The sequence below is a fragment of the Pelodiscus sinensis genome, chromosome 21, assembly GCF_049634645.1.
Source record: "Pelodiscus sinensis isolate JC-2024 chromosome 21, ASM4963464v1, whole genome shotgun sequence".
In the NCBI taxonomy this organism is placed as follows: Eukaryota; Metazoa; Chordata; order Testudines; family Trionychidae; genus Pelodiscus; species Pelodiscus sinensis.
In genome coordinates this window covers 9,858,702-9,873,683 of record NC_134731.1, presented here as the reverse complement: position 1 = coordinate 9,873,683, position 14,982 = coordinate 9,858,702, and the positions used below count along the sequence as shown (strand labels likewise).

At 44.5% G+C, this 14,982-nt stretch overlaps 1 protein-coding gene across 26 annotated transcripts in view; it reads left to right on the top strand.

The window, feature by feature from the left end:
* MSI2 (musashi RNA binding protein 2) overlaps nucleotides 1-14,982 on the top strand; it is a 470,472-nt gene that overhangs the window by 358,276 nt on the left and 97,214 nt on the right. For all 26 annotated transcript variants that reach the window (XM_075904806.1, XM_014581344.3, XM_014581342.3 and 23 more), the window contains one exon: nucleotides 10,822-10,936. In XM_075904806.1, the coding sequence (XP_075760921.1) occupies nucleotides 10,822-10,936 (115 nt within the window). The remainder of the gene's footprint in view (nucleotides 1-10,821; nucleotides 10,937-14,982) is intronic.

Sequence of the window (14,982 nt, the reverse complement as noted above, 5' to 3'; positions counted from 1 at the left end):
ATCCTCACCCACAACTTTCTTTCATAGCAAACGTTTCGTCCAAGCCATGGGAATAAGAACATCAGAACGGCCATACTGGGTCAGACCAAAGGTCCATCTAGCCCAGTGTCCTGACTGCTGACAGTGGCCAATGCCAGATACCCCAGAGGGAGTGAACAGAACAGGGAATCATCAATCCCACCCTTGCCCCCCATTTCCAGTGTCACCCAACTGATTAGAAGAGCACCCACAGCGTGGTTTTCTGTTTCTGTAGGTAGTGCACATTTGCACATGCCTCAGTGGGCATCAAAATGTATTTGGCACACAGATACAAAAATCCAAACATGAGTGGAAAAGATTGGCAGGAACATTGCCTTTTCCCCCCCATACAAGGTATTATTAAATATGGTTGTAATTATGTGATCGGGACCACAATCTTTGCTGAACCTCTTCTTTTGGCCTTCAAGCAACCTCACCAAGCTCATCATCAGAAGTAAGCAAGCAAGCAAGCCTATCGTGTCATACAACTCAGTGGCAGCAGGTCTCTCTGAACAACAGATGCAAAATCGGCAGACTCTCTCCACGGCTAGGATGATCAGTTTACCCACAACACACCCCTCAGGGTTCTTGGTCCTGTACATGCCTGTCACATCCTGGGGGGGTACCTCATCCTGTGCCCTGAAAGCCCAAGCAACAATTATGTGGGTGAAGCCAGACAATCGCTCTGCTCTTGAATGAACTCGCACAGAAAAATGATAAAAACACCACAGCGCCCCGGGGCAAACTCTTTCCATAAAGCAGTCGCTCCATATCTGATCAGGACTCTTTCCCAAAGAAAACCTGCACAACACCTTCAAAAGAAGAGTCAGGGACCTTCAATTCATGACACTTCCGGATACCAAAAAGCATGGGCTAGTTTCATAGCTCATTGCAACAATTTGTAACACACACCTACCTGCTTCTCCTTCACGGCCTCTTTCAGACTCTTTTCCCATAACCGTCTTGTATTGCCGCCTCCATTTCAACTGGATTCCTACACCATGTTACACCTTATGCTTAACAAGCTGTCCCAATTTTTCCTGTGCTCAGACACTGATTTCCTTCCCTGCTCCTGAAGAACAGCTTAAAAGCTTGTAAATTTCTCCAATAAAAGATATTACCCCACCTATTTTGTGTGTCTGTTCTCATGGTACCAACCCAGCTAAAACAGCCCATCAAGCAATCGAGGTTGTAACTGCCAAAACTTTGGGTGTCATCTGCTATCCCTCAGTCAGCCCCTCCCCACTTTTTAAAACCTGTGGGATGTTTAGTAGGGGTAGTAGGATAGGCAGTACCAATCCTGTTTGGTACAGGATTCTGCTGTACCAAACAGACAGCAATAGTGGCTGCTCTCGAGCAACAACAGTCAACAAGACAGGGAAAGAATTCCATCTACAACTCCAGTCTCCCAGACCAGAACACCACCTGTTAGACAGCATTGCCTCTCCTGCTAGGATTGTACTACTGCTCTTCGCACTGTATTTTTCTTCTCCATTTTACTGTAGTTCTGGATGCATTTTAAAAATGATGAATGTAAAGATAGTAAGATTTATTGTAGGTGACAGTATGCCCCAGGCTGCTCCACAGCTGAGGAATGCAATGCGTAGAGGCAGGCGTTCTGGGCACAGAGTAGAAAATTAGCTCTTTATAGAGTTTGTTTTCAAGGAGACTTACCAAGTGGCCTTGCACTCCGTGATTTAATGTGGCCATAAGGTTGAAGTTGGGCTGTAACTTTGGCTTACCCAACGGGCATGTGTAAAGGGACAGACTGAAGGAAATAGCCAGCAGAAAGTTTTAACCAAGTGAAGTGATAGTGACTAGGACAGTCGAAGCCCTGTTTCTATATGCATATATGTAAATATATTTTGGTTTTGAGCAGTTTTCTATCTTCCCTGTTAACTGCTTCAGTAACAACCCTTTGTCCTTTTCTAGTGTTTTTTGTATGAAGATCTCAAAGCACATAAGCTCATTCTGATCAGCAGCATTTTGATAGTGTTTGCTTATTGTTATAACCCCCCTTTACATGTGGGTAAACTGAGTCGCACAAAGATTTTATGTGACTAAGTCATGTCTCAAGTTAGCCTCAGAGTCAGGAATTAAACGCGGGAGCCCCAATGCCAGTCCCTCATTCTAAAACTGGCCACTGTGGTTGTTGATGGGAGAGCTCCTTGGAGAAAGGAACCGCCTCTTCATTATGTGTCCATAAGGCACAATGGGGCTGCAGCCCTGAATGAGGTTCTAGGCATGTGATTGCAACAGTGAATGTGCCACAAGTCACATCAAGCTGTAGCCAAACTTGGCTGCTTATCATGATTTCACGTTTCCTGCTTCCCCCAGGCTGTAGAGCTAGAAACCAAGAATATTGCTAATGTTTCTGGGAGATGCTATTTTGCCACTGCTGCGGCCCAGAGTGCGAAGAGCTGGCAGTAATCATGGCCACTGCCTGCAGATATATTCTCATTCATGCTGGGTGAAGGCCTGCCAGGACAGGAGGTGGGAGCAAGGCTGGAGAGAAATTGTTTTAGAAGCGACGGCTACAGGATTGTTCAGGTTTTTGTTCTCTCAGAGAGACGCAATGCCAGGAAGCAGCTCCCTCGCAGCGCACCAGGCGATGCAAGTCTGAGAGTCCCATCTGTCAAGTGAAGGACACTTCAGAATGGCTGTAACTTGGATGCCACCCTCCCAAACAAAGTCTCTCGCACACGCACACAAAAACAACCAAACCCATAGGCATGGCGCATTTACAGGCAGTCCCCGGGTTACATGGATCCGACTTACATCGGATCCCTACTTACAAACGGGGTGAGGAAATCCCACACTAGCTGCTTCCCCCCAGCAGACCAGGGAGACGTGAAGCTAGCGCTCCCCCCCCAGCAGACCAGGGAGACGCGGAGCAGCTTTTCTCAGCAGACACCTCAGCTTGAGAATAAAGGACTGAGGGAAGTGAGGTGTGGGAGAATAAAACTGAGCTCTGGAGAAATGTTTGGCTAGAGTTTCCCCTACAATATGTACCAGTTCCGACTTACATACAAATTCAACTTAAGAACAAACCTACAGTCCCTATCTTGTACGTAACCCGGGGACTGCCTGTAACTGCTGCAGGCTACAGGATAGGCTATGAGTCAAACCTCATCATTGGGCTTTCAAAGCCTGCTGGATGGGCAGGAAGAGGTCTTGCCCTAGGAGACGCAACAAAGAGGGACTGCTCTATTGCTAAGACACTAGTGTCAAGGTACTTTCCTGTACAGGTGGGAGAGATGTTGTTCCACTCTGTCGTGGTCGTGCAGTCACTGAGGTCTGTATCATAAGCTTCAGAGGGGTAGCCAAGTTAGTCTGCACAGGATAAATGTAAAAAACAACTAATAGTCTGGTAGCAGTTTAAAGACTAACAAAACACATAGATGGGATCTTGAGCTTTTGTGGGCGCAGCCCACTTCCTCAGATGACTGAGTGTTGGATGTCCAGAACCAAAAATAAGGGAGGAGGGGTGGAAGAGAAGAGCATGAAATGACCAGTTATTCCATCCTCCCCACCCCTGATTTGCCAAACTTTGAGGGTCTTTTAAAAAAAAATACACCACATTTCCCTCTATTCCCATGTGTAATGGGGCCTTGACAGCCTTACTAGGTGAATACAGATTTTAGTATTAGATGAGCAGTAATTGTGGCTTGCTGTTGCATGAATAGCATGCCATCTCAGTTAAACTAATCCAACTTGCTGTCAATTATACTTTGCTGGTAAGACAAGGTTGCCTTGTCTTTGGGTAGTAATCCTTTTTTTGTGTATTGTGAATACAAGAACACTCCCTCGCCCCTGGCTGCCTCCCCCGAAATAGCTCTGGTTTCCTTGGTAAGTTGTAGCTATCTTTTCCTGAACCATCTTGATGTTGAGAGCTGACAGTTTATTTTGTTATGCTGGGTACAACAAGCTTTTCACTTCCCACCTCAACAGTCCAAGGTTCCAGCAAGTTAGCCTGCTCAGTCCTCATCCAAAAATACTCCAGTGTAGTAACAATTCTCAAGACCAGACTAAACAAAAACAGTGGGTTTTAGCTTCTCTGCCGTTCCCCCCCCCCCCCCCCCCCCCTTAGTGTTCACATTTCCTTTGTTAGGTAACCCGATAAAGATCCCACATACAGGGCAGCCACCAAAATCTGGAGATTATTAAGGTGAACAGCAAAAGCTGAAATGAAGAATTGGTTTAATATCAAGATTTATGGGCTGATTGCCCACGTTGACCGGACAGTTCGGCATGCCCGATCTTTGAGATATCTGTATATATTTCCACTCTGTGAAATCAACTGGCACTTCCAAATTCAGTAAAAATGTCCTAGCCTGTATCATGTAATGTCACTGATACTAAATGGTTGTCTTCAAATTAGACATGGTCCAGTGGGTTTTATTTTATCCCAGCATGAACCATTTGCTACCTGATGAAGCATGGAATAGGTAACCAACTGCTCTGCATTTCTCAGATCAGCATTCAGTAGCAGCTTCTTCTGGCCCAGGTTGGCAGTGACCAAAAGTCGTTACCGTCTGGTGTCTGTTCAAGGACTTCTGGGGGATGCATTTGGTGATCTCAGCTGAGTTCCCAGCAAAAAGGTCTCTCATCACAAAAAAGAAAAAAACAAACTAACTCTGCAGCTGGCAATGACTGAGTCTTGGCGGAGAGGCATGGTGACCCTCGGGCCTATTACAGATGCCAAAGATCCGCATCAGCATGGAGAGCAAAGTGCTACTCCATCAGGGTACTCAGCCAGGTGATCTGAGGCCATGTCTTTACTAAACAGAAGATCAACACTCCTGGGATCAATCTTCCAGAGTTCGATTTAGTGAGTCTAGTTAAGACACACTAAATCGAACTCAGAGGGTGCCCCCAACAGAAGCCAGTACTCCTGCTTTTGGGAGGAGTAAGGGAAGCTGACAGAAGTGTTTGCTCCTGTTGGCCCCCCGCTATGGGGATGGAGGCAAAACATGAAACAAGGTATGGTGACTCCGACTACATAATTGAGTATCTTGATTCGACATTCTCTGGGAGTGTAGACCTGGCCAGAGTCTTGGATTCTATTCTTGGTCCAGCCCTTGATCCCCTGGAGTAGCTCACTGCCCCCTTTCTGTGCCTCAGTTTCTCCATCAGCCAAACAGGGATAATAATGGTTTAGCCACTTTTTGTAAAGAAATTTGAGATCTGTAGATGAAAAGTGTTCATCTGTGGTTAAAGATGCTCCCTGCAGGTCTGATTAGGGGCATGTTAACAGAGCCATGCAAGGAGCGCTTACCTTGCCACTGCTTGTGCAACATGCTTCTTTGTGGACAAGAGTTAAGCTTGACCAGAGTGGCCAATGCAGCATCTTGAATGAATATTAAATCCCCACCCCAAGGATCCATTCCCAGATTATGGCAGAATGTTTACTCCCTTGAGAGAATCCTGAGTGTCGATATTGGGTATGCTGATTTGCCAGGTTTTAAGAGTGGTATTTCGTTCCCCCAATTGATTTTATTTTTGTTTGTTTGCTTTTAATTCTAAGTTAAAACTTCTTTGCCGCTTGCTAACATTCTCCTTATGTCCTTGTGGGCTGTGAAAATAATAAATTATGCTCATCTTTCTGAAACCAGCGGTAGTCTGTTTTGTGGTTGCAGAAGCTAATTACAGGGTTATTGTTTCTAACGGTGTTAATCCAAACTTCATTTTCCTGTTAATTGTCCATCTAGCCAGGCTAGATTGTTTTGTATCATTTGGGATGTTTGCAATGAAGGCTGCTCTGAGGTGTAACCAATGACTCTGTGACATTTTGCGCGGTGGTGAAGCTGAAGAATACAGTTGCGAAATGAAATTACACACCTCTACTGATCACTCCCCTTGAATTTGTCTGAGGACATTGAATTGGGCATAACTAGCCCTTTGATTGATAATAAACGAAGGGACGTTGCAGAGGTAGTTGTGGAACTTTGCCATCTGTTGCCTAGAGAGAACGCAAAAGAACATGGGGTTGAGATGCGTACTTGTTACCGGAGGCAGAGCCCTTGCTTTTATAAGGTGAGCAGGGAGGAAATAGCATGAAGATTTTGTTTTTCATGGTCATTCAGGTCAGTGGTCAACAGTTGGCCACAAAACTCAAATTCACGGGAAGCCTGCCATATTGTGTTTAAGCTCAAAACTCACTGGAAACACCATTGAAAGGTTATGTCAAGGAACATAGCATGCCATGTGAATTTAGAGTCCATTTCCTATTTCAATCCGTCAAGTCCGCCTCAAAACATTTCTCTGCCATGATCGTACAAAATCAGCCAACAACATCTAGGCGGCTGCCTTGCTGTGACCACTGTTTTTATGAGTGCCTGTCTCATGGTTTCACCCTATCTGTGGTATCCACCTAGGTCACGTCTCCACTTGCAGGAAGTTCGATGCTTCTGCGATCAATGTGCTGGAGTTTGATTTAGTGGGTCTAGTAAAGATCCATTAAATTGAATGCTGAGGGCGCCCCCGTCGGCACCCAGTACTACTCCTCCTCCCTGTGTGGATGGTGCCAAAGCTTGCCTTAAGGTACTGTGACTCCAGCTGTGTTTTTTACATAGCTGAAATTTCGTACCTTAAGCCGACCTTCCGCTGGCATGTGGACCTGGCCCTGTTGTCTCTGTTCTTTAACTCTGACACTGAACTCCCCACGACAGGGACTGTCTCCGATGTTTGTACAGAGCCTAGTACCAGAAGCCCCTAGTCTCTAGGTGCTTCTGTAATACAAACAAATAATAACTGACAGGTTTCCCTTGAGCTTCACTCGGAGTGGGGAACGTAAATCGTCATGAGAAACATAGGGAGAGTAAATCTTTATGAACTGAAATGGAAGCTGATGTGTGCATGAACTGATGTGAGGTGAAGCGACCTGCATTAAGGATCTTCCTCTACCTAGCTACCACAGCAACCAGGTCAGTGTCTTTAAAGGCAGGGTTGATTTTGTGGGAAAAGAAACACTCGGTGGAAGTTGGGGGTGGAGTAGGTCCTGTTCTTTTTTTATTATTATTATTTATCTAGATTCTTGCAGGGTCCCAATTGCCACAAACACATGGGAGCCAGAGAAGAATGAGGCATAGAGAGCTCAAGGAACTTGCCCAGGGTTATACAGGAAATCTGTGCCAGAGGTGGGAATGGAAACCCAAATTGTCTGAGTCCCAATTCCTGTTCCTTTTTTTCTGTCTCTTTCTGTCTCTTCTGCCCAAAAGAGACTGCCGAGAGACCCTAGTGCTTAGTCTGGTGGCTCTCTATGAGGCTCTCATTCACGCAACCCTGCACATTATGAACCAGTAACAATTTTGGGGAGAGGGGAAGAGGGCAAATCCACATAAGCTGATCTCTTCTGCAGGGAGGCTGAAGCTATGAGAATTGACCCCTTTACAGTGGTGCGAAAGTTGGTCATTTGCTTGTTTCTCCTCCCATTTGGGAATGTATTCCTTCATTGAAGATTCACTGCTGCCATCACCGTGCTGAAGAAAAGAGGAAGGAATAGAGTTTATAGACCATGCAAATATGGGGTGTCTCCTCTTGTTCATAATGTTTGTTTAATCTATTTTGTCTGCCTCCTTTTAAATTTTTTTGCAGCTACAGGTTGAACCTCTCTAGGCCGGCACCCTCAGGACCTGACCAGTGCTGAACCAGAAAATTTGCTGGACCACAGGAGGTCAATATTGTCTAGCAGCATTACTAACACTTCCACTGTTTCCTGGGCTCTTAGAAGACATTTAGGAGTAAATTAGAGCTAAAGAACAACACAGAACACTAAGCACCAGGACTGGTGGCTCTAAACAAACTTTATGGACCGCAGGAAATTTGGCCATGCTCATGATAAGTGGACATCCAGCTAACTAAAATCATGCCAGACCACTGATGTTGCCGGACCACAGTGTGCCCAATTAGAGAGGTTCAACCTATAGTCTCATCAGTCCCCCACAATTCATATCTCCAGCAGCGAAGAGCCCTCATGTAACAATACTTTTCCTTTACAGAGCAGCATCCTTTTGAGGACCGCCAAGTGTTTTGCACAGCTGAATTCCTATCCCAGCCCACCTGCATTGTAAGGACACATATTGTCCTCGTGTCACAGACGTAGAAACTGAGGCACAGAGAAATGAAGCCACTTGACTGGGATTAGGAGGCAAATTCGTAGCAGAGGCTATGTCTACGCTACAATGATCTATCGGAAAAAGGTATGCAAAGTGTGCTCCGCAATTTGCATACCTTTTTCCGATCGTTTTTTTGGAAGAAGCTTTTCCGAAATTCGGCCCATCTACACTGAGCCAAATTTTGGAAAAGCCTCCTCTTTCGGAAGAGCCCTCGTGGGAGGAAGACAGGGCTTCCAAAAGAGCGCGTCTGCTCTTCCGCGAAAAAAACGGAAGAGCAGACACGTTCCCTGATCCCAGAAAAACCCCGTAGTGTAAACTTAGCCAGAGTTGGGAGTGTGGAACAGGGCTGCTGGAACAGTTTGTGTAGTAGTGGTGGGAGTCGGGGTTCTGAGAACCATTGAACCAAACGGTAAACCCCATGGAGGATTGGAACCACTTCAAGCCGGCGGGTGCAGCAGCATCACTAATTCCAGCACCCACGTCTCCTGTTGCTTTAATCATAAGATTCTTAAATGCTTCCGGTTTGCTCCAGTGGCACCATATTCCTCTCCCTGCTTTTCTTCCACTCTACCACTGAGCAATCTTGACCCAGGCACTCGCTGGCAAAATAGTGACATAGGAAGAACTTTAGAGGCATTTCATTCCAGACTTCGATGGCTTCTGGCAGATCTGCTGGCAAGATGCGAGTGTTTTGACAGCATTCTTGGCAGGATTTGAGCATTATTGCTTTGTGAAGTGTTGCAAGCAAGCTAAGTAAATAAGCTCTGTCGTGGGGTTTGCAGTAGAAAGGGGAAAGAGTAGGTGGTTTTGTTTAAAATACTCCCATTACAGTCAGTTAACCTTTATGTTACCTAAATGAAAATTATGTAAACCTGAAATTTTCGCTGATCAGGTTGCCTAGGAACAGGCGGTTGGTTTTCATAAGACAATGAATACACAGTCACCGATAGGGCTATTAGGAACAGAGGCATTTAGCCATATTATTCTACATCCCTGGTTTTGTCTGGTGTAATTACCTGTTTTCACGTTGGAAGCGCACACACCTGTGCATGCTCATTCCAAGGAGTGGGGCTTGTGGAGGAGATGTCTGCCTGCTTAAAGTAGAGCCACCAGCCCAATCTGCATATGCTAAACTTTGTCCGTTCTGTTCTTCATTGCTGTGGGTTAGAGGTTGCCCAGTTGAAGCCACAATCCAAACAGCAGATACTTTTATTTATTTGTGTTACAATTGTGACAAGAGGCCCCAATCAAGATCAAGACCAATGTGCTGGTCATTGTACAAACATCGTAAGGGTACATCTTCACTCACCACGCTGGAGATCAAAGTTCTAGCATTCGATTTAGCGGGTCTAGTATAGACCCATTAAATTGAACACTGAGGGTAGCTCTGGCCAGTACTCAGTGCCTGTACGCCTCGCAGTCGTGAGGAGTAAGGGAAGTCAACGGAAGCATTGGCTCCCATCGGGCCTCCGCTGTGGGGATGCTGCCAAGCCCATCTTAAGGTAAGCTGACACCAGCTACGTTATTCTATGTAGCTGGAGTTGCAAATCTTAAGCCAACCTTTCAGGTCCAGTGTAGGACTAAGAAACAATTGCGAAGAGCTTGTATTCTAACTAGACTGATTCAAACAAAGAGTGGGAAAAGAGACAGAAAATTCACTGAAGGTCTGTCTACACCGCAGGGCAAAAATCAGTTGCATAGCTTGAAGGCGAAATAGCTTCATTTGGCTTTTGACGCTATCCACACAGTAGGCAGTTGAAGGGAGAACACTCTCCCCCAACTTCCCTTACTCCTTGTGAAATGAAGGTTACAAGAGTCGGAGTAAGAAGTCCTCCAGCTCGTCATTATTTTGAAATAATGGCTTGCTGTGTAGACATGCTCTTTGTTCTCTCAGAATAACGTTAGTTATTCCAAAATAACACTGCTGTGTAGACATAGCCAGAAAGATGAAAGGATTTGCTGAAGGATCAAGACAATGGCCGAACCCAGGCCTAGAACCCTAGTCTTCTGATTCCTAATTGCATACCTTATTTACTTGCTTAATTCTGGTATATCAGACAAGATTCTGTTCTGAAGTTCACACTGCCAAAGCACCACTGTACTCTCTCCGTTACACTTGTGATAGCAAGATTTTAAAAAGTGATTAGTTAGAGACTTGTGATGTGATTTAAATGGTATTAAGAAACTTCAAAACATAAAGGGAGTAACTAGAAGAGAGAGAATGTGGATCATGTACTGCTAGGATTTAAAAGAAATTCCTCTGCTGGGTAGAAATATTGATTCTTTATTCCCATTTAAAATGGAGCTTTGTGTAATGATCACCAATAGTCATTTTCTGTTATCACTCGTAATAGAACTGTGCCAATGACTTTCCTTCATCCATTCCATGCCTGCAAAGAATCATTTGAGAGTAAACAAAGCATAGGTTTTTGTTTCAGAAACAGGACAACTTATTAAACCTGTAGTTTATCAGTTGAACAGCGTTTTGCTATGTGTTTAAAGAGACATGCACATATTTCTCCTTTTTAGACTCGTTTACATTAGTGGACTGTTTTTAAAGTTCACATTTAGTAGAAAAAAAAGCTAAAGCTAAAAATAATTTTTCCCCTTTATCTAGCTCAGTTCTGCATTTGACATTTACATGGAATTCATTTGCATCTCATTTGTACATGTTTCTGCTCAATAGGTAGAATGTAAGAAAGCACAACCTAAAGAAGTGATGTTTCCACCAGGGACAAGAGGAAGGGCACGAGGATTACCATATACCATGGACGCTTTTATGCTAGGGATGGGAATGTTGGGTAAGTCTGAAATAGCCGTGGAAAGAGCAAGCATCTGCCTATGTTGTCTTCCCCATTGTGAACATTTAAAGGTGCAGAGGCGTGTAAATTACTGAGTTTGTGCACGGTGTGCAACTCAAAAATGTAAACGGTGGGAGTGGGGGAAATAATCCTGTCTATGGTAAATGATTAACTTTTTTTTTTCTTCTTGGGATATCAAAATTTGCATTTAAATGGATGTTTTAAATAGCCTGTTTTACTCTTATTCACAAAAATAGAATGATGAAAGATGCAGCGTGTTCATTCTGACTAAAAATGATCTCTTTTCCTTTTTAGAGGAATTGAGTCACACATTATTCCGCTTCTCTTAAAGGTGTCTTTGACAGTTCAGCATAGATAATTGAAAATCTTGCAGCTTTAAATGGCATGCAAGATGGAGAAAGCAGGGGAGAGGCATAATAGTGCAGGTCGCAACAATAATTACAAGTTTCAAGGAGACAGAATGGTAGTTTAGTTCGGAGTATTGTGTCCAGAAAATACTAATTAAATGGGATAAATGATATTTAATGGCAAAATTCTATTTGTGCAGGAGGTCTTTTAGTTATAATTGGTTCTCATTTGTTTCTGCCTGGATAGTTTCTTCTTTCTATATAATCTGACAACCTCTTTATACACTTTCTTCAGAGTTACCAAGTCAGGATGCAGTAAATCTATTGCCAGCATATTTTTAGAAAAAGAATACATTGTTGCTTAATCTCCCCTCCTGCTTTATATGACTTAACTTTCCCTTGGTTGTCCCCTGTTGTGTTCGTAGAGTGAGGGTGCTTGAAGGTGTTTCCTGTACTCACTAGCCCAAAGTCTGTGTGATATTTTCCCTCTACTTCTTCCCTTAGCAAACCACCGACAATAGTTAACGTGGGAGATGGAGCGGGGGAGGGGAGATGAGCAAAACTGAGATCCCGTTGGAAAATGTCTGTGCATCAATAGAGTCCATGTGTCCTGGGCCCCAGTCCAGTGTTCTTTCATCAGGTGATCCCAAAGCATTTCATAAAGAAAGTGCAAACTGCTTAGTCATCCCCATTATACAAATGGTGAAACTGAGGCACACAGAGGAGGAAAGTAAATTGCCCACGGTAATCCCACAGGCCAGTAGCAGAGCAAGGGGTAGAACCTAGGTTTTCTGTGTCCCAATGTCATGCTCTGTCCACCAGGCCACACTGCATCCATTGCCTACAGTCCTGAAATCTTTTCTCTCCTTCCCCTTTGCCCACTCAGTGTTGTTCTGTGGAATTCACCCTGCAGGAGAAAGGGACCTGTTAAAGCTCCTGCAAATCTGCAGCAGATGGCTCCATCCTCCTGTTCTGATCTCTTCTCTCTTCCGTTTAATGTTCCATTTCCCACACCGCTAATCAGCCCACGGTCCCTGGTGTTTTGAACACCAACTCCTGCCATTTTATCATCGGCCTTGAGATTGGAGGGAGGAAGTTTGTAACCCCCCCCCAAACTGCTGGAATCACGTTACCCCAAAATCTCAACGTTCATGTAGACGTGGGTGTGCGTGTTTGTGTTAAGGATGCTAAATTTAGATTAATCAGCTAATCGAATAGTCGATGTAATTTGCATCAACTATTTGATTAGTCGATAAGGGCGCCTCCACCTTTGAAAGGTAGCAAGAGCCCTGCCAACTCTTGCTACATTTCAAAGGCGGAAGCGCCTCTTGTTCCCCACTGCACCTCTTCTCCCCATGGAGACGGTGCTGGGGGGAGCCAGCTTTTAAGCCGGCTCCCCCCAGCACTGGGTCCTGCTCTCCCCCCTCCATTCCTGCCTCTCTCTGATAGAGGCAGCAAGAGAGGGAAGCAACCAGTTGACTAGTCGCTTACATCTCTAGTTTGTGTGTGTGTGTTTTTTTATATGTAAGCTTTTTAGAAAATATGATCCCATAAGATGCCAAAGGACAAATCACCCTTCATCTATATTTGTTAATTTCACTGTGTAAGCCAACCTCTTAATTTTTTGGGAGGGGAGATGGGTGGCTGTTTTGTGAATCATTGAACTGTTGTCATTAAGAATTATAAATAATGATTGTATTTTTATTGAGGTTGTACTCTTAGGCTATGTCTACACTGGCATCCCTTCCGGAAAAGGGATGCTAATGTAGCACGTTGGAATAGGCAAATCCGCGGGGAATTTAAATATCCCCCGCGGCATTTGCATTAACATGGCTGCCGCTTTTTTCCGGCTTGGGGAAAAGCCGGAGAAAAGCGCCAGTCTAGACGTTATTCTCCGGAAAATAAAGCCTTTTCCGGAGGATTTCTTATTCCTACTTTCAAGTAGGAATAAGAAATCCTCCGGAAAAGGCTTTATTTTCCGGAGAATAACGTCTAGACTGGCGCTTTTCTCCGGCTTTTCCCCAAGCCGGAAAAAAGCGGCAGCCATGTTAATGCAAATGCCGCGGGGGATATTTAAATCCCCCGCGGATTTGCCTATTCCAAAGTCTACATTAGCATCCCTTTTCCGGAAAGGGGTGCCAATGTAGACACAGCCCTAGAAAGCTGGGCATTATGGTAAGTGGTGCATAACAACAGCTGGGGCAGGAGGAGCGATCCCTCATAGCTGGTACTTCCTTCAGTCGAAGGAGTGAGGTTAAGGGCACTTGAAAATTGCTCTGCTCCTGTTCAATCAGTGCATGCTCGTAAGCTGAAATGATGGTGCTTCCTGAAATGGCTGTAGCTGGCACACAGGGAGAGAGTTGGTGCCCCCTTACGAAAGGCTTGTTACTTAGGAAATCATGCAGTGCCGTGGAAGGAACACAAACCATCATGGCTCCCTTTGTGACCAAGGGTTTTGTAAGCGAGGCCCCCAGCCTTTCTCGATCAACTAAGTACAAAAACTGAAATCTTCCAAAATCAGAGTGATGCCTTGAGTTAGGCACCTAAAGAAGGACCCCGAGTTCTTCAATGCTCTTTGAATGGCTGGATCCTTGAGTTTAGTGGGGCTCTGTGCTGGTTGATGGTTCTTCCCACACAAAGTTCATTGCAGGATCGAGATGCAAATGGCCTTGTTTTTTCCAGCTGTAGAGCACACACAACTCCCGTTGAAGACACTGGAAGCTGGGTGTACTCAATTCCTATGAAAATCAGGCCATTTCCTGCGGTACCTGAAGAGAGGCACCCCCCAGACTGAGGAAGGACTTTTCCATATTGTATGCTTTGATGCTCATTGAAGAGCATTTAAATTCCAGTGGCTCTGAAGATGATCTCTTCCTTCCACTGCCCCTACTTTCTCTCCCTTACTACGATTTTTCAATTTTGGAAATTTAAAATTTGGGATTAAATTATTCATCCTATTCTAGTCAACCCATGTTCATTTCAACTGTCTACTTCTACGCTCCTTCGCATTTTTCTTGACAACGGTGTCTAGTTTTTTGGTCCCGGGAGTGGGTTGAATGCAACCTTGTTAACTAATTTTTCAAGACAGGGCTCGATCACCTGCATTCCAAAGAGGCGCAGTGGAATTATAGCCCCGGGCAAAAAGACCTAGGGCAAAATACTCTCTGCCATTCACTTTTGAGTCCTGGACCTAATGTTCTTCTCTTCCTTTGACATCAGCGAGAGATCAGTACATGTTGAGCGGGAAGAATTTTTAGAGCCAGAGCCCAGCACTGTGATCTGAAAGGAGAATTTAACCCTGAGGCACGTTATGACTAATTTTCACTAGGGCTATCTCTTTGAATAAGGTTGCTTTGAACATTAAAACTAAGAGATGATGAAAGAAAGCCTGGGCTAGTACATTTATTTCTGTTGAAAGCAAGCAATATGTATGCATTTTGGCAAAGTCCTTTCTTGGCATACGGGTCTCTGTTAGTCACGTGCACTATATGACTCCATTAGCTCAGCCAAGCTGGTTCTGTTCCACTGGTTTTCACAGGACTACCCTTCACATGTTCTTATTAGATTGCAAATCATGGAGACTTGCTCTGAATGAATGACTGATTCATCTTGAAGGCCAGATTCGTAATTATCTGCTCAAATGCTTTTTTTTTAATTTCTTTTCCTTCTTCCAAGTTC